The sequence below is a fragment of the Martes martes genome (genome assembly GCF_963455335.1).
Source record: "Martes martes genome assembly, chromosome: 2".
NCBI classification, from domain to species: domain Eukaryota; kingdom Metazoa; phylum Chordata; class Mammalia; order Carnivora; family Mustelidae; genus Martes; species Martes martes.
Window position 1 is genome coordinate 178,921,307 of NC_137889.1, and position 20,228 is coordinate 178,941,534.

Here is a 20,228-nt window from a genome sequence, read left to right on the forward strand (position 1 = left end):
TTTTTCCCCATTCCCTGTCTGGTTTCAAGTTCTGCCGAAACACAGCAGAGTAGGCTAATTTAACTGACCTTTTTTTTCTTTTTCTTTTGCTCTCTTCTAAGGAATTAATTTACTGGGTGTTTATGAAGCCCTCATCACGCACTGAGCATGACATGAGATTCTGTGTGTGGCAGCAAACAGTACCTCGAGGAGCTTAGTCCCAAAAAACGCATGCTTCCTCTGTTCCCTCCCCCCTCATCAAGATGATACTCACTCGCTTCTTGCTTGGCAATTCCCTGAACCATGGCCTGCGACGCTGTGTGTATTTTTCTGGAAATTCTTCATCTTTGCTCAGGCTTATTTGTGTTCTGACTTGTCTGAGATCGAAAAACAGCCATGTTACCAACAATGACCTGAATTCGGGTTATCCAAGCATTCACCGGATACTCATGAAACGAGGAGGAAGCTCCAGGTCTCTTTCCAACTTCCTTCTTACTCAGAAGACTTCCCACGGGCAAGTTACCACCTCCCAGAACTGCATTTTCCTTACTGAGGAGCTAGAGGTGCTAAGAGCGTATGGAGTTTTTACGGAAGAAAATTGAAGAAACGTATGTCCCACTTCCAAACCAGAGCTGGTGAAGCCTCAATTCCCTCCTCTGTCAGATGGAGATTAGAAAGGCCGTAGGTGTTTTTGAGAGTTACTTGAGCTAATAAATGCAAATCTTTTAGCACAGTCTTACATAGAGGACACTCCCATTAAATGCTATAGCCGTTACTATTTTCACGGTACCTCCCATTTATTCTGTACAATCGTTTGCTGGGCATCAAAGTGTGAGAGACTGTGATCATTGGGGGCGGGAGGTATTCAAACAAATAAGACGGGATTCTTGCACTTAAAGGGTAAAAATTATTGAGCGGAACACAGAAAGCAAAGAGCATACACAAAATAAATATCAAATACAGAACCAAGCCACATGCTACGGGAATGCAACAGAAGGAGCAATTAATGTCCAAGGGATCCACCCAGGACAGATGGTAGAAGACCTGAAATTTGACTTATGCCTTTAGATCACTGGGCACTCAGCAGGGAGGAAGTGGGAGAAGGGTTTCCCAGACAAAGGGAAGAGCAGATACAAAGAGACACGGAGACGCAATAGACAATAAAGAAACGAAACGAATGAATTCCAAGAAGTTGCCCTCAGAAGTAGACTCACCGCTTCTGCAAGGAACAGCAGCAACAGCAACAGAAAATCGACTGGATGGTATTATCTGAAAAGCAGATCATTGTGGGAGAGCCGTAAGTCCATGATATTGGCTAGATGAGGCCTGTGGTGCTCGTCCAAAGGAGGAAATTTCCCGAGGGAAATTCCCAAGGAGTGACAGGAATGATGAAACATATGCTAGGTCTTGACTCTGCCCTCCTTTACTAGTGGCAGGTGAGAAACTGTCTCAAAAGCAAAAAGAAGTTACTGGCACCCTGACCAGTGTGGTTTCCCTTCTCAGGCTCTTCTCCCCAGGTCTGGTTTATGCATTTCCTCAGTCTGTGAATGACAATGACCACTGCATTCTACTTTACCTTGATCGGGGCTAATGTCAGCTAATAAATGTACAAAAGAATAGGATTCCAGGGGCGCCTGGGTGGCTCAGTGGGTTAAAGCCTCTGCCTTCAGCTCAGGTCATGATCCCAGGGTCCTGGGATCGAGCCCCACATCGGGCTCTCTGCTCAGCAGGGAGCCTGCTTCCATTCCTCTCTCTCTCTCTGCCTGCCTCTCTGCCTACTTGTGATCTCTGTCTGTCAAATAAATAAATAAAATCTTAAAAAAAAAAAAAAAAGAATAGGATTCCAAAAACAATGTTCTCCTTGGAAATCTGTTAGCATGGATTTTGAATTAGTCCCATCACATTTCTTTTAAAATATTCTTTAATATTTTATTACTTAATATTTTATGTTCATAGAACCTGGATTTACCAGTCAACTCTTTCTTATCATGACACCTGACAATGAAGAATTAAGGAAGCAAAGAGTATGTTGGACATGAGTTCTGAGGTCAGACAGACTTGGGTTTGAATCCTGCTGTGTGGGTGACTATATGTGCAATGAGTCCCTTCACTTCACTAAGTCTTCGTTTCCCTATCTGCCAAAACAGGATAATCATACCTAACCCCTTTGAGAAGCCTTACGAGGCAGAGGGTAATCTGGGGAATTTACTGAACTGCTCTGCACTTAAGTTTCTTTGTCTGTAAAATGGGAATAATTAGATACTTAGCATGTAAGACTACTGGGAGGACTAACTGAACAATTCTTGGGAAGAACCTAGAACAGTCCCAGGTATATGGGAAGAGGGTAATCGAGAAGACCTACTACTGGTATAGGGTTGTTGAGAAGATTAAATTAGACATCATCTCTCAAGTCTCAGGAAAATGGAAGAGGGATCTAAACAGAAGACCCCCGGGACAGTCTACCCTCAGCCTCCACTCTGTGCCCCCCAAACAGGGGAGGCAATAGAGTGTCATCGGCCATCATGTTATCACCAGGTGATGTCAGTGCAGTCATACTTCCACCTGAAACATAGTACGTTAAACATCAAGATACTTTAAGTAAGGCAGGGAAGGAAATAATGAGAAAAGAAGAGTAACATATAAGAGAGCTGCTACAATCCCCCTATCTACAGCTGTCCTGAGTCCTAAGCTAATGATCACAGAGGCCTTCTGTCACCATCTGGTCCATGTTCCCCTTTGCCTCTGCCAACACTTTGGCTAAAGAAGGTGCTTTATATGATGGAATAATTCGAATGTTCATTCCTGTGGGATTTGGGTCCTTAGTTGGTCTTGTTTTTACGGGGTTGTTATAGTTTTCCATTGACCAGGACTATTTTGAATATTAGGAAAGAAAGCTGGTAAATTCTTTGAGTCTCAAAGTCCTCTTTGTCCCCTCTGTGAAGAACCAATCCTGTTTCATCCTGATAATCAGAATACTCATCCCAGCTACACTGACCCCTTTCTGTGTCAATCAATTCAGTGATACAAGGAATCTCAAAATGGCCCGGGGGGGGGGGTCTCAACTTCCGGTATTCTCTAAGAAAGGGATGCTTCTCCACACCCACAAACCCCAAGGTCACAGATAAACTGAACAACAATATTCCAGTGGGTTATTAGAAGAGATGGTGAGAGGGGCCACTCCAAACACCTCTCCTTAGTTCCCCGACTCGTGCATCCTGGCTCTACATTTGTTGCTGGTTTAAGACATTCACTGCATCCTATAGGATACCACTCCAACATTGCAAGATGTTATCTCCCAGACGTCATAGTAATAACTGAGCTTTTAGCTGGCCATTCCTCTGGCCTAGTAAGCCAGCTGCTTCTGAATCATGGAACACCATGGTTAAGAGTATTCAGAGAACCACTGAAGAAGCACAAACGAAACTGAAAACAGGCTAACAGAATGTATCACCTTGGAGACCTCTGATTTTATCTTTCCATTCTGTCCCCATTCCAAGAGTTTCAGCCATAATTCTCTCCCCAGATCTTGTTACAAATCTCCTGACCTTATACCTTCCATGTTCCCAACTAGCAAACCAACTTTTTTTTTTTTTTTGTCATCATCCATTAGTTATCATAGATCAATATCTCAGGCTATCTTTCCTAATGAAGTATAAACAAACTTTTTGAAGTTCTGGGAGGATTTCATTTCAGCACCATCTTTCAGGAGACCTCTGAATACGGCTATAGCATGATGGCTGTTTATTTCCCATTCATCTGTGCTCAGGATTCAGATCTATCTATACATCAGGCTTGTTGAGGAACTCCCCTTGAGGCTTCTTGTGTGAGTTGAAGGAGAAGCAGGAAGAGCAGGTACTATGTGACTGTAAGTCACCTGCTCCTGAAGCCATCTTGAGCCTTCTGGATCTCCTGGTACTTACTTTCAAATATACAACTTCCATATTATGATGGAGTACTGCTATTCATGCCTAATTCTACAGTTCATTGAAGATTGAGATAACACTCAATTTAAGACAGGCGGTTTGAATCACATAAATATTTCATGATCCATGGTTGACCATTCTGTCTTCACCAGTAGCAAGCCAGCAGCTACTTTTCAAGTTAAAAATAATTATCAGCACAGTGTCAAGGCATCACTTCTAATTCCTGGGGGATTGTGCTATGATTTTCATCCTGAGACTTTATAGGAGTTCCATATAGCTAGCATTTTGCCCTTCATTCCAGGCTGCCAAGAATGATAATTCGAGTAATTATAATTGAGTTATTTCCCCCAGCAATAAGGTTTCCTTGGACCTCTAAATACATGACCAGATAAATCTCAGATCCAGCTTTGACTCTGTTTCCTGGAGCCACTTCTGATACGAATTACTGTATTAGTCAGGTTTCCAATATGAAACATGACATATTTAAATTAGAACAATTTTAAAAGGGTTCATACACGAAGGGACTAATTACAAAGGTGTGGATGGAGGTCAGGGAAACTGGGTCCAGCAGTACTAGAAGTGATACCATCCCTAGATTTAAAAGGACCAGGAAAGTGAGAGAGAGATAAGTAGAGCCAAAATCTCTTTGATAGGAGCAATGATCTACTGTTGAGAGACTCAACCAACTCAAGGCAACCTCGCCATATCTTCTTCCCAGGACTCCTCATTAGTGTAATCCAACCACAAGCCAGGACTTAGAAGCATGCTAATCCAACCCCTACAGATTATGTTTCCAGGATAGAGTGCAAGGTGGAGAAGAATGAATACAAGAGGCTGGGCTCACTAAGCCATCATGGAGACTGGCCACCATATTTGATCCCTATGGATCATCCTTCTAGGGGTATAGGGTAGATAAGAATAAAGGCACTCAAACAGTAATAAGGCTATATCAGCTCCCTTTCCTTTAACAGAATTTGACCTTCCAAACCTAGGTTCATGCATTAGTTACTTGCCTATCTCTGGCTTGGATATTATCGGACTCAGTCTTTGGGCTACAGAAACATTGCTGGTCCAGTGGTAAATGTCTGTGGACATTGCATTGTGGAGACATAGTTCCAGTCTAAGCCCAGCAAAGACTCATATTTCCTCCCATTGCGGCTTTATCACTCACCCTTGACTTAATAATTTTCTCTCATCTTTTGCCTGCAACCAGAAATCACCCATTTTCCAAGGATCATGCCAAGGTTGATTTCTAGACACTAAAATAAAATTACTGAGCCCCCTAAGTCTGCATTATATTACGTATTATTAAGTTTGGGGATTTCACCAGCTTCTGTCAATTTTCTGGTAGTATCTGCATGAAAAATGGTCAAAACACTCTGAGAAAGAGGGTGTGTTAGCACTTAGGGGCTCTGTCTACTTTAGCAGGACTGGGTCTAGTTTACATTCTTGTCAATTGACTCCAGTGTTGTTTTAGGGCCCCATATAGATCTGTATCTATCCAGGCCAAGAGATGCAAAGTCAAATGTAGGTTACACAAATAAATGAAGTGGGTCAGACTATGGTTTAGAATGTGACAAAAATGCTGTGGCCTCACGTAGAGGTATTCAAATTCAAAATTTTAAAAATACTTCTTCCCTCTCTTGTATCACCATTCCCCTCTCCACTGGATCATTGCCATTATCATACAAATATGCTGCTACTTTCCCCATTAAAAACAAAAGAAACTACTCTTGATATAATTTCCTTGATCAGTTTTGCTCCCCATTTAGAGTAAAATCTAGAAATGACTCATCTTTTCTTGTTGCTTCCAGTTCATCTCTCGTTTTCTCTTAACCCATTCCAGTCAAGCTTTTGTCCCTACTACTTCTCCCAAATTGCCCTTGCTAGGGTCTCCAGTGACCTATGCACCCACTATCCCATCGTTAACTCGATGTCCTCATCTTACTTGACCTCTCAGCAACAGTCAACACTCTCCTCTTGGTTTTCTTTCTTGTTGGTCTCCTTTGCTACTACTCTTCCTCCCTACCCTCTCAGCCTGGGGTTAAATAGCCTGCTCCAAAGCTTTTGATCTCTTCTCTGTCTCATTCACTCCTTTAATTATCTCATTCTTTTGTCTTAAAAACAATCTATCTGCCAATGACACGATGACATCCAAATATATACCTCTATCCAGTTCCAGTGCATTCCAGACTTGCACACCCAAATGCAGTCTCAAATTCTCCACTTGGGTGTCTAGTGAACACCTCCAATTCTCATGAAGAAATCTGAACTCCTTCTCTTCCTTCCTCCCCAGACTTGCTCTACCCATACTCTCCATTTCATCAGGAGCAATATCATTTTTCCAGTGGCTCAGGTCAATGATCTTGGAGTTGTCTTTCACTCTTCTCTTTCTCTCACACCCCAGTCCAACCTGTCAGAAAGCATGTTGATTCTGCCTTAAAAATGTATTCAAGAGTTTCAGTTTGGAATGAAAATGGTCTGGAGATGGATAGTGGGGATGGTTGTATGATAATTCAAAAGTACTTAATGCCATTGGACTATACACTTACAGATAGTTAAAATGGTAAATTTTATGTTATGTATATTTCACCATAGTTTAAAACTCTCTCTTCCCCTCTCTCTCTCTCTCTCACACAGACACACACACACACACACACACACCAAGCTTACTGCTTTTCCCACCCTTCTGTTACTACCGTGGCCTAAGCCACCATCATTCATCTGGATTATATCGACAGCCTGCTGGCTTCTTCCTGCTTCTACCCTAAACTCCCTATGGTCTCTTCTTGGCACAGCAGTCAGAGTAATTAATGGAAAACCTAAGCTGGATCATGTTGCTCCTTGTTTCCAAATCCCACAAAGACTCCCCATTTCATCGACAGTTTATAGCCGAATGTCTCACACTAGCCTATAAAACTCTCTGTGATCTGGCCTCCCGTTGCCCCCCATTTCCGTCCAACATGTCCTTGCTCACGTCACACACCCACACTGCCCTCCTCACTGCTTCTGAGGCACACCAGGCCTGCTCTCCCTGCAGTTTCTTTGCTTTTGTCTTGGCTAGACCCCTCTCCTCTCCAGGTGCCAATCTTCTCTTTTTTTAATATTTTAAAAATTGAAGTGTAGTTGACATAAAATATTATATTCGTTTCAGGTATTCAACATAGTGATTCAACAATTACATACATTAGGTAATGTTCACCACAGTAAGTGTAGTTACCGCCTGTCACCATACAGTGTCATGACAGTATTACTGTCACCAAGCAGTGTTATGACAGTATTACTGTCACCAAGCAGTGTTATGACAGTATTACTGACTGTCCTCCCTATGCTGAACCTTTCATCCCTGTGAGTTACTTATTTTATAACTGAAACTTTGTACCTCGTAATCCCCTTCACCCATTTTGCCTATGCCCCTCCCTCTCTCTCTTCTGGCAACTGCTAGTTTGTTCTCTGTATTTCTGAGTCTGTTTCTGTTTTGGTTTGTTCATTTGCTTTGTGTTTTAGGTGCTACATGTAAGTGAAATCATATGATATTTGTCTTTTCTGTCTGACTTATTTCACTTAACATAATAACCTCTAGGTCCACCCATGTGGGTGAACAGCAAGATTTCATTCTTTCTCACAGCTGAGTTATCTATATATATATATATATATCTATCTATATATATATATATATATAATATCACAGCTTCTTTATCAGTCACCTGGATACACAGTGGATATCCAGTCTGGGTATCCAGTCACCACAGTAGACACCTGGGCTGTTTCCTTATCTTGGTTATTATAAATAAAGCTGCTCTAGATATAGGGGTGCATATATCTCTTCAAATCAGTGGTTTTGTTTTCTTCAGGTAAATACTCAGAAGTGAAATTACTGGGTCATCAGGAAAGGACCCAAAAAAGGTAAAAGAAAACCATTGGGACTGCATCAAACAAAAAAGCTTTTGCGTAGCGAAGGAAACTACCAACAAAATAAAAAGCAACCTACTGAATGGGAGAAGATATTTGTAAATCATATATTGGATAAGGGGTTCATATCCAAAATATATAAAGAACTTGTATCACTCAACACCAAATCCCCCCACATAATCCGATTTTAAAATTGGCAGAGGATCTAATAGGTATTTTTCCAGAGACACATGAAAAGAGGCTCTCAACATCACTGACCACCAGGAAGTGATCAAAACCACAGATCAAAACTACAGATACCACATCATACCCGTCAGGATGGCTATTATCAAAAAGACAAAAAATAATAAGCGTTATTGAGGATGTGGAGAGAAGGGAACCCTCATGTGCTGTTGGTGGGAATGGGAGTTGGTGCAGCTACTGTGGAAAACAGACTGGAGGCTCCTCAAAAAAATTAAAAATAGAATTACCATCCAATTTTCTTAACTCCCACCACTCCTTCAAGTCTTTGCTCCAATCTTACCTTCTAAATGAAGAGTACCTTGGCTGATTACTGCTGCTACCGCTCCCTGACTCCCCAACTTGGATATTCCTTACTTTGCTCATTTTATCTTTTCTTTCTTTCTTTCTTTCTTCCTTCCTTCCCTCCTTCCTTCCTTCCTTCCTTCTTTCCTTCCTTCCTTCTTTCCTTCCTTTCTTTCTCTTTCTTTCTTTCTTGATGGCATTTTTTACCTTCTAGTGTTATTTTGTTTTATTGTTTTAATTTTATTTATTTTATTTTATTATTATATTTTTGTATTTTTATATTTTTACCATCTGTCTCCTCTACTGGAATGTAAACAAGGATCTTTGTTTATTTTGTTCAGTTATATCTCAAGAGGCTCTAACAGTTGTTAGCATATAATATACATCCTATTTGTTGAGTCAATGGACACATGAAGAAATTAGTTTGAAGACGCAACAAATGATAACCTTTTCAGAGCGCCCACTTTACTCCTTGAATAATCACGAGCAGGTTATGTTATTCTCTATAATTTTCCCAATGCTTGAAATATTTCAAAACTGAAATTTATAGATTAAAAGAGGAAAACCCCTGGAAAATCAGGTAGACCTGTGGTTGGATAGTTAAGGGCCCATTCCAGGACTGAGAACTTTTCACATATTATGTGACTTTTAGGGATAGTTGCAAAAGGCTTTTTATTTCTCTAATCCAGCCACTGACTTACCTTTTGCCCAACTGGAATTTTCATCTTCCTCATGAGCCCCAATAAGAAAACTATCCTAGCCCTCCCTGCGCCCCTCTCTGTCCTCTCTGCACTGGGGGCAGCTGTCCTGCCACAGCCCTTCATCCTCTGAAAACGTGCACCTGTACAAAGTTCCTCTCCACCCCCTTCTTGGTCAGGAGCACCTCTCAGCTGTTGAGCTGATCACGGTCTGCAGCGGTGCTAAAACCACCAGAGACGCTGACAGATGAGAGTCTCAGCAGCTTGGCAGCCCCCCGCCCCCCGGCCTCCCTTATTCCCAGACCCAGCTTCTGAACCAGCGCCATTACAAGGGATATGGACACAGCAGCCAGGTGCATTGGGGCTGGGGCCGTCATGGTAGGAGCGGCGGGCTCCGGGGCTAGAATTGGGGCTGTGTTCGGGAGCCTCATTTTGATTATGCCAGGAACCCCTCTCTGAAGCAACAGCTCTTCTCCTAGGCCGTCCTGGGCTTTGCCCACTCGGTGGCCGTGGGGCTCCTTTGCCTGATGGTGGCCTCTCTCACTCCCTCCACCATGTGATGGAGCCATCTCCACCTCCCCATAGTTCCTTCTCCTGTGTCCCATCCACCCTCATGTTCCTTTTCCCATGCTCCCCAGGGAAAGTGGTTGGCTCAGGGTTTGACAGAGGGAGGACAAATAAATACCATATTCATAAGAAAACAAAACAAAACAAACAAACAAACAAACAAACAAAAAACAGCCTATATTGGATCCCCTTTCTAATCTTCCCATGTCTGAGTATGATTCCAGCACAGAAAGGATTCTGCCCGAGCCCCGTCCCTTGTATCCCATCTGCCATGAGTCTGTTGAAATTGTTTGGCTCTTTCCTTCTTCTCTCCCCTGCTACCAATCTCATCCAGGCCCTCATCAGCCCACATCTGCGTTTCTGCAGTAACTCATTGAATCCTCACTTAACCCTGGGTTAAATAGGTGCCGCTTTACAATGAAGAATCTGGCCACAGAGAGGATCCTCCTGGCTGAGAGTCACAGAGTTTTTAAGTGGACAGCCAGGATCGGACCCAGGCAGCCCGACTCCGGAGTCTCTACTCTCAACCTCTGGGTACAGTGTTCACTCAGTGACGGAATGAATTGGCCGAAGTCCCAGCCTCTGTGCCCTGCCCCTGAGCGTCCTCTCATTCGATCCATCCTCTAAGTCCATTTCCCTGAAAGTCTGTTTCAGCCAACTGCTCTCCTTCCTCAGCTCCTGAAAAGACTCTCAACTACATATGGCATCAAGAGGATACCCTCCCTTACGTTCATCGCCTTCCATAACCTGGCCAGCTCCACTCCCAACTCTCCACGTTCACCGCTGCTCATGCTTCCTCCCCTTGCTCTGCTGTCACAGTCATCCCCAGCACCCCTGCCTGAAGCCTGAAAAGGACTTCCACTGCAGTCCACTCCCTCTAATGGTCCTCCGGGCTTGCAGAGCACAAGCGATCCGTCCCGCGCTGTGGCTCGTAATTGAGCATCCTGTTAGACGACCATCTCAAGGATGGCCGTCTCCATTTGCGTAGGCTCCGTCTCTCATAGGGTTTCTCGGTCACACCACAGTTGACATTTTAGATTGGATGATTCTTGGGGGGTTGGGGGATGCTGTCCTGTGTCCTGCAGGTTCTTCGGCAGCACCTTTATGACCAAGAATCAGCAGCAACCCCTCCCTCCTTTCACATCCACCTCCTCTTCCCAGTCGTGAAAACCAAAAAACTCCCAGGCATTGTCAAATGTCCCGGGGTTGGGGTGGGGGAGGCGGGGCGGAGCGGCGCGCAAAAATCCCTTGATTTTGAGAATCACTGAACCACACTGTAAGCTCCTCCATATCGTCGCTTCCCAGAGCCCCCAGCACGGCTGCCGGGCACACAGAGAACTCAATAAGTCAGCCTCACCCATACCCCCACACCGCCACACCCCACCTGGGCTCTACTTTTCAGTAGCTCATTCTACCACAGGACATCGCACGGCATGAGGCTGGCCACAGAACAAGCAGGGCTGACCACAACCTTTTGACTAAGTAGAACAGTGAAGTTGACAAGAGTGGCTTCCGGAACTTTGGCTAGTACTTATAGGTCATAAGCCTAACCCGCTGTCCCAGAGACATTAATTAAAGAAGTAACTTATCCAAAATCAAGCACCAATCCCTGAGATGTTAGATGAAAGAGTGAACCCCTCTCTGGTGTTTGAGGATTTTTTTGGTATTAGGACAGCGCATGAGGGTGAGTGGGTTTTGGTGTCAGACCAACTTGCAGTCAAATCATGGCTCCATTTTCTTTTTTCTTTTCTTTTCTTCTCTTTTCTCTTCTCTTCTTTTCTTTTCTTTTATTTTTTAGCTTTTTTTAAAAACATATAATGTATTATTTGCCCCAGGGGTACAGGTCTATGAATCATCAGTCTTACACATTTCACAGTACTCACCGTAGCACATACCCTCCCCAATGTCCATCACCCAGCCACCCCATTGCTCTCCCCCACACCCAGCAACCCTCAGTTTGTTTCCTGAGATTTAGAATCTCTGATTTGTCTCCCTCCCGATCCCATCTTGTTTCATTTTTTCCCTCCCTACCGCCCATGACCCCCCACCTTGCTTCTCAAATTCCTCATATCAGAGAGATCATATGATAATTGTCTTTCACTGATTGACTTATTTTGCTTAGCATAACACCCTCTAGTTCCATCCACGTCATTGCAAATGGCAAGATTTCAGGGGGGGGCGGTTGATGGCTGCATAGTATTCCATTGTATATATATACCACATCTTCTTTATCCATTCAACTGTTGATGGACATCTAGGTTCTTTCCATAGTTTGGCTATTGTGGACATTGCTGCTATAAGCATTCGGGTGTACATGCCCCTTCAGATCACTACATTTGTATCTTTAGGGTAAATACCCAGTAGTGCGATTGCTGGGTCATACGGTAGCTCTATTTTTAACTTTTTGAAGAACCTCCATGCTGTTTTCCAGAGCGGCTGCACCAGCTTGCATTCCCACCAACAGTGCAGGAGGGTTCCCCTTTCTCCACATCCCTGTCAACATCTGTCGTTTCCTGACTTGTTAATTTTATGGCTCCATTTTCTTGTGGCAACAATGTGATTCTGGCCAATCACTCAGCAGCCTTATCTGGAAAATAAAGGAATGAAACCTACCTTCTAGGAAAGGCAGTTCCCCAACATAGGCTTTACTGTAAGCAGGTGTTATACTAAGATCTCACTACATTTTATACTAAATTACCCCCTAAACATTGAAATCGGTCCTGTTATTACCCCATTTTACAGAGTAAAAATGCTAAGAGAGAGAGAAGTTCAGTAATTTGTCACAGAATTAAAAAGCCGCTGAGTCGGAATTCAAGCCCGGAGACTTTGGCTCAGAGTCTGGGAGCAGAACAAGACTATCCTTATGGATGAGAAGATTAAATAAGACAGCAGAGCTGAGAGGCACCTGGGTGGCTCAGTGGTTTAGGCCTCTGCCTTCAGCTCCGGTCACAATCTCAGGGTCCTAGGATCGAGCCCCGCATCGGGCTCTCTGCTCAGCAGGGAGCCTGCTTCCCCCCACCCCGCCCCTCTCTCTGCCTGCATCTCTGCCTACTTGTGATTTCTGTCACATAAGTTAAATACATAAAATATTAAAAATTAAATTAAAAAAAATTTTAAATTAAATTTAAAAATAAATTAAAAAAAAAAAAAGGAGAGCTGAGGCACCCAAAACATAGAGATTACTCATTTAATTTCCAACCCGTTCCCTCAGCCAATTCTCTAGAACTCGGTCAGGTATTTTTTTTTTTAGGTACTCACAGGCTGTATAAGGTAAACAGATGTAAGTAGATGTGATTCTCCCTCTGAAGACAAAACAAGGGAATAAGGCCAAGCAAGCCAAAGCTGATCCTTAGCTCCCAACTCCCTTGTCCTGAGCCCACTCTCCACACCTGACTCAAAGGCAGATGTTCCCACCATTCAGGACTCTCAAGGGCTCTCTCTCTCTCTCCCTACCACCCAAACAGGTCTCAGGAGAGGCTCTGAAACTTACTATTGGTAAGGTATCAATGATATCATAAACAGATACAGTAGGAAACATGTTACACTGTAGTCCTTCTTTGAAAGGCATTTTCATGTTTATAAGCATGACCCCTATATTGAGGTGAAGAGACAGATTGATTTTAAGGAATTGGTTCACAAGACTGTGGGAACTGGCAGGTCCAAAATCTTATGGGGTGGGCTGGCAGGATGGAGACTCAGGGAAGAGTTGTGTTCAAGTCCAAAGGCAGTCTGCTGGCAGAATTCCTCTTGCTCAGGTGAGGTCAGGCTCTGTTCTCTTAAGGCCTTCAACTGATTGGGCAAAGCCCACCGACATTGTGAAGAGTAATTTGTTTTGCTCAAAGACCACTGATTTAAGTCTTGATTTAAATCCTCATCCCCCAAACTCTTTCACAGACACATCCAGAATTACGTTGATCAAACAGCTGGGCAACGTGACTCAGCCAAGGTGATCCATAAAATTACCTATCACAATACCTTAAATTTAAATACACAGAACCTTCCAGAAGGAATTGCTAGTATCACTCAGCAGGTGGGAAAGATATCTAGGCACTAGGAAAAGGCCTTCCCCTACTCACCTGTAGGACTACAAGTCCGCAGAGTAGATTATAAACCCCAAAATATCCCCAGGGTGACCTCTGCTCTCTTCTGCAGTCTACGATTTTGGAATAAGTGTTTTCAAAAATACTTATTTTTCCTGATTCAGTAGCAAAGGCACAGACCTATGCTGCCACTGATTTAAGTATGAGAAGGTTTTTCTTCTCCCCGAAAGACCAGGAGCAGCTGTGGGCGGGAAGGCCAACCTCTGCCATGTTCACCGTTCCATCCCTCCTGCCCAGCAAGTGGCTGCCCAAGAAATAATTGTTCAGTAAATGAAAACAACAACAAAAAAAATGTGTGTGTGTGTGTGTGTGTGTGAATGCCGATTAGTTCCCTGGTGTTCCCTCATTTGGCATGACTTTCCAAGCCACTAGGCATCTTTATTTATAGACTGAAATTTCGATTCCCTCCGAAGCAGATATCCGTAATTATTAGATCTTTGGTCGTTTTCGATTCACAGCTTCACCCAGGTTTTCAAGGTCAGTATACAAATGGAGAGTCACTTCTGTATGCAACCTGGGCTTATAGAAGCCATGCTTTGCAGAGAGATTAACCTGCAGAGAGAAAACTCTTTTGTGCCTTTGGAAAATTCCCGGTTTAGGCAGAAGCTCGTGCATATCAAAGGCCCCTGCCAGAGAGACTAAAATGCCCCAGAGATGGGCAATGACTATTTGCCCACTGGAAGGGTTGAGGATTATCTCAGGAAGGAGCCAGCCGGTGCTTCCTCTCCCAGGCTTATGCCTGCGTTGATCTTTTCACCTGCTTCTTATTCCCCCAGCAAGTATCTTTAATTATATCCCAGGTCCCGGCAAATCAGGAAAAGGGCACTGCGCCCCGGTGTAATCCCTGTGACCTTTAGGAATGACACATCTCTCATGGGTAAGGCAGTCCAACCTCCCCTTTGAGCTGGGGTTCCTGTTCCTTCCTGGGAATGCTTTCTTCCCCCTTGTCTCCCTGGCACAAGGCTCCTGGCGCCTCCAGACCGGGGTGGGCGGCCACGACGGGGCTGTGGGGAAACAGGCTTCCACCAGGGGGCACTGGAAGGGAGCGAATGTGAGGAACACCATTTCTCAGAACAGCTCCAAGGTCGCCTCCCCCAGCTCCCAAACACCTGTCGGATGCAAAGCTGTGGCCCCAGCGCTCTGGGAAGCAAAGTTGGTGGCCTTCCCTTCGTTTCAAGTATCCTGAGGTTTACATCAGCATAACCTCACCTTCATCCCCTGGCATGTCCGACGTCACTGTTTCATTCTGAATCAGAGCCTCAAGTGAAATTTATTCCTTCTGAATTTGGTCATCACGGGCAGATGGCGGCTGCTTTTTATTTGAAAACTTAAAGAACTGGCTTCGAGAGCTGTCTTGGACCTAGGGGCGGGCTAGTTGAGTCGCCCAACCCACATGTTCCAGGTTGTGGTTTTAAGGCGAGGAATTCTGGTGGCCGCTGCATGTCCAGCTGAAGCGCGTGGAGGAAAACGAAAGCCTGTGGCTTTGGGGAAATGGCTCTGAGTGATTGATTCGTGAGTCTCAGGTGTTCACTGTAAGCTAGGGGCCATTGTTCCCAGAAATTCCCAGAAAGACCAAACTTCCTCATGATGATCGTAAATCCCCCCCCCACCCCACCCAGGAGATCTGTTTCTTAAGGTCCTTTTAAAATCAAACACATTTTAATCGACTTAACCAATGTCACCTGGGAAGGGTGACACACAGCTAGCTTTCCTTTACCGTGAAATCCTACCTCTAATCAGGTTTCAGAAAAGTTTCGCTGAACCAAGAATCCACCCCAGTGGGGTGCGGAGGGAGGAAAGAGGGAAGGAAGGAGGGAAGGAAGGAAGGGAGGGAGGGAGGAAAGGAGGGAGGGAAGAAGTAAGACACTGAGTTTTTCATAGAAATGTTTATTCAATTTAGAAAGCTATCTTTTTTTCCGAGTATATACCCTCTATATTTTTGAGCTATTAAATTATCCTTGCTTTGTGTATACACTTCCTCTTGATATTAAAAAGACGCTCCTTCTAAGAGGAATGCTAGAAGCACACTCCAGTGTTGTTCCCTTTTGATTTTAAAATGTACCTGCTTCTAAGAAACAATAGTCACCCGAGAGGTCAGTCTTTTCGCTTGTATTGACAAAAGAAGTTAACCCTATATCAAACCCCAAACTGTTTTTGACATCATCTTGAGTCTTACCTTAAAAGTAAGAGGAAGAGCTACTTCTAGGGGATCCATGGGTCACTAACAGAACACAAGTTCCCAGCTCCTGGGACAGTCCACTGATACATCTGGTGGCAGGCAAAAACGGTACTTGGCCGGGCTGGGGCCTGAAGGGGCGGTGGATGTGGAGAAGGAGGGAGGAGACTCTAGAAGCCTCAGAAGCTGGGTGGGGTTCTGGGCTGCAGGGGAGATGGTGTCCAGGGAGTAAAGGATGCTGGGAGGGAGGGCAGAGCCTCTCTGAAGATGGCACATCTGATCCCAGCCTTGGCCAACCCCCCGCCCCCCACCAGGTACCAAACATTCCTGCATCTTGAAGCCATTGTTTGCTCTGTGTAAGAAGATTGCTCTTTCCCCAGGAATGAGCTGATGAGAGGCAGACTGGGTGTCTTGCTGACAACTCCGCTCTGCCCCCATGTCTCAGAGCAGTATTTTCTGGAAGACTGATGTCTGTGACCTCAGAATTCATGACGAGTTCACAAATATGACACCCAAATCATGGAGCCAGCTCGTGATATGTAGCGCTCAGCCACAGGAACTGCTGACGGGGTCGGCGCTTGTGCCGGAAGCTGAGTCCACTGACCCTCAGTGGGCAGGAAGTGCACAGATGTCGCTGGCCAGTGGGCTTCGCGGGGGAACCGCGGGGAATCTCAGCATGCTGGGAGACGTGGAAACTCACAGACGTCGTCACCCCCTGGCTGTTACCGTTATCATTATTACGACAGACTTTAGGCAGTAACAGGGGGATCAAAGTTATTTAAAAACAAAAGACAGCTCTGCTAGTGTTCATGGTAACATGAGGAAATTCTCTATTTTTGATAAAGGGGAACAACTCCAACAGGAGGCAAAATAATGGTAGAAGTGGCCATGTTTGATTTTTGGTCCAACGGTTCTCCCTGCTTTGGCCGCCGAATTCATCATCTGTTGTTGGAAACAAATCATTATTATCCCACCGTTTCTGTGGGTCGGGAGCCCCGGCATGGCTTAGCTGGGTGCGTAGGGTTAAAGGTCGAGAAATTCACGAAGCTCATGAACCTGGAGTCAGGTTGAGTCGATCCACTTCCACGTGCGCTTTCAAGGCTGTCGGCCAGCCATGGTGCCAACATTCATTCCTCATGACGGGGATCCTCCACAGGCCCCCTGAGAACGCTCACGGCATGGCAGCCGGTAATCCCAAGACACAGCCCGGGAGCACGAAGTCAGAAGCCACCGTCCTTAGACAACCTCACCTCGGAGAAGACACTCTACCACTTTCATCACCTTCTATTCATGAGAAGTGAGTTACTAGGTCTGATTCAGACTCAAGGAGAGGGATTGCACAAGGGGGTGAACACCACTGGGGCCCATCTTCGAGGTCGCTATGTAGCTGTCCTCTTTATCTTCATATTAATAATAATAGCAAAGATAAGTAAAGATAGGAAATTAAAGATAGTAAAGATAGTAACTTGGTAGGGTTGGTGTAGAAATAAAATACAAGGAATGAGAGGGGGCTTCAAAAATAGGGGCCCTAGAAAGGCCACGTGATCAGGTGTGTATACCTGACCCCCAGATCAGACTATGGAGGGGAGTCTGGAAATCAACCATTTTTGTCAGTATCCCATCCAGGCTGCAGACACACTGAGATTTAAGAATCATTCATATAGGGGCACCTGGCTGGCTCAGTGGGTTAAAGCCTCTGCCTTCGGCTCAGGTCATGATCTCAGGGTCCTGGGATCGAGCCCCACATCGGGCTCTCTGCTCAGTGGGGAGCCTGCTTCCCTCTCTCTCTCTGCCTCTCTGCCTACTCATGATCTCTACCTGTCAAATAAATAAATAAAAATCTTAAAAAAAAAAAAAGAATCATTCATCTACATCATTTTTTCCCCTTCTACTTCATAAATTGGGAAGAAAAGAAAGGCGGAGAAATCAGGTGAAAATGAGGTGGAGAGGAAGGAAGAGGTGAGTTTGTCAAACCCCTAGTTCTCCCTGGACTTTGTCCTCTAAATAAGTTGTCTGGGCTGGGTCTGTGCTCAGGACCACAGTTAGTGGGTAGAAACCTTGACCATACCCAATGAGGTTTCACAAATTAAACTTCACGGGAGCAGCGCTCTAATACCTCGCTCAGGCTCTCCCCACCACGCAGTCCGACCAATATCTCACCTTCTCCATGATCTCCTCCCGCTACAGCAGCCTATCAGGCGAGACTTCTATGGCAGCTCTTAAAACAACAAACATACTTGGCAAATGACTCTGGCCTGGCAAACACATACAGACACTTTTTGATGAGCAGAAATACACCTGGAGGCATCTCTTGGTTTTCTTTTATCCATGGTAAACACTTAAGTGTTTTACCCAGAAGCCAAATAGAGCCATGTTTACGGGGGGGTTTACGGCAGAAATAAACAGGGGATAGTTACAATGGAAGCAATTACCAGAAGCTGGAAGAGATGGTGAATGTTCATCAAATCCATGCCCTTCCAGGCCAGCCAGAAGGACCCTCACAATAGCCCCGCCGAGAGGGAGTCTCTCATCTAATCCCTTGGGCAAACTAATCCTGTCTCAACCCTCGTCATTATTTATTTTACGTATAACCAAATCTTTCCTGTTAAAATTTACAGTCTTTTCTCTAGTTCTAACCTCAGGAGAAATGAAGTACAGATGCTCACACAGCTTTTAATAAAAAGATTATTAAGTCGCCGCTCATCTTCGTTCTACCATCAGGGGGTGGCGGGAGACACAAAATGTTGCTTCTTAGTTCTTTCTGCTTGGCTCTGGTTAAATCTGTATTTCTGATAACGGGCAGCCCCATTTTGTCTATGAGGGAATCAAGACTGTAAGTTATTTTCAGGTCAGTACAACTGGAGTGGCCTGGTTTATTTTTTACAGATTCTACCATCAAGCGTTGGGTGCTGGGAGGTGATGTGGCTTAAACAGGTGACATTAACAAATTGCCACCAGTGTTTCCTTTTGCCACTGAAAAATCAGAAATGCAAAAAACTTTGTTAGCTGGTCTTTGATGGCTTTAATCTGATATGACTGGGCTTTGCTAAAACTGGGTCCTCTAGTCATCCAGAATTAAATTCAAAGACAGTCTTTCCCTTCCTTGTGTTTTAACGATATTTTGTGTAGAAGGCCCTCATAGAGCTGAATTCATAAGCATTTTCAAAACTGTACATGGACCTTAACAGTGTTCCAGAGCAACTCCAAAATTAAGATCATGAAGGACGTGTCATTTTTAGCTAGTGTTTATGCTATCTTGCTGGGAGGTGGGCAGAGACAGGGTACCATTTTACAGATAAGGTCCTGACACAAGAAGTGGCCAAAGATTAACCACCAAGCAAATCCAGAAGCTGAAACTTGGGTCTCCCAGCCTTCAGCTCGGAGCTCTTCACATTCCATATGGCCCTACAAACAAACACTTTTCAAACTGCATTTCCATGCACACACGTAGAATTAAGGACACTGTTTTGTTTCCCTTTGCCTTCTCCATGCTGAGCACTTACTAACATTACATCACTACAATGGTGGTTTGAATAACACACAAAACCCCGTCACAACACCTGGGGAAACTATCCTGAGTTTCACAAGCATCGTGCCATCCTCTGGCGTTCAAGAGTTACGTAACATGCCCAGAACCAGCCCTGGAGAGGAAGGACGAAGCCATCTTACTTACAGGTGGAAAGAATCATGGCTGTGACTCTGCAGGGAGCACACCAAACAGCCTTCAGTTCTTCAGCGACGCTCCAGTCACAAAAACACATCTTTTAACTGAAATCATAGCTCGCCCGAGGTGTTTCTCACGAGCAGAGTTAACCCCACCTATTTTCCTGTTCTAAAAACCTCAGAGAAGTGTGTGAATGACAACCCAATGGCCTATATAAGCAAGCTCAGTAATCTCCATCCAGATCTCTGAGGGTGGCTGCCCTTGGTTCCTCATTCCAAACTGTGTGGGTGACTCCAGCAAACACCATTTTCAAGAAGTCACAAAATTTTTATGCAAGAGACCTCAAAAATCATTAAATCAAACTGCCCTCTCTGGACAGAGAAGGAAACCGACGCGCCGATAGGACCAGGGACACGGTTAGTGGTAGAAGCAGAATTCGATTCTAGGTATTGGAGTACAAAGTCTAGAATGTTCTGTCTTCCCACTCAGGACTGACACTTCAAGGACCATATTATGAAACTTCATTTTTTTCTTGTGGGGATGGAAAGCAAGTTCGATAATAAACCTTAAAGGTGACTGAGCCCTGGCTGAGAAATACAAAAGCAACATAGATTTTTTTTAAAAATGTACTTAGGAGTTTCACGTGGTCCCTTTGGAAAATATAACCAAAAATTAAAACTAAAG

At 44.5% G+C, this 20,228-nt stretch overlaps 1 protein-coding gene across 1 annotated transcript in view; it reads right to left on the reverse strand.

Moving 5' to 3' along the window:
- The window catches only part of TXK (TXK tyrosine kinase), a 63,935-nt gene extending 44,291 nt beyond the window's left edge, over positions 1 to 19,644 (reverse strand). The window contains exons 1-3 of the mRNA XM_080797347.1: positions 19,554 to 19,644; positions 1,194 to 1,248; positions 254 to 356 (exon numbers count right to left, since the gene is read on the reverse strand). Coding sequence (XP_080653473.1) covers positions 254 to 356; positions 1,194 to 1,248; positions 19,554 to 19,641 — 246 coding nt within the window. The 5' untranslated portion in view covers positions 19,642 to 19,644. The remainder of the gene's footprint in view (positions 1 to 253; positions 357 to 1,193; positions 1,249 to 19,553) is intronic.
- Between the last annotated feature and the right edge of the window lie 584 nt (positions 19,645 to 20,228).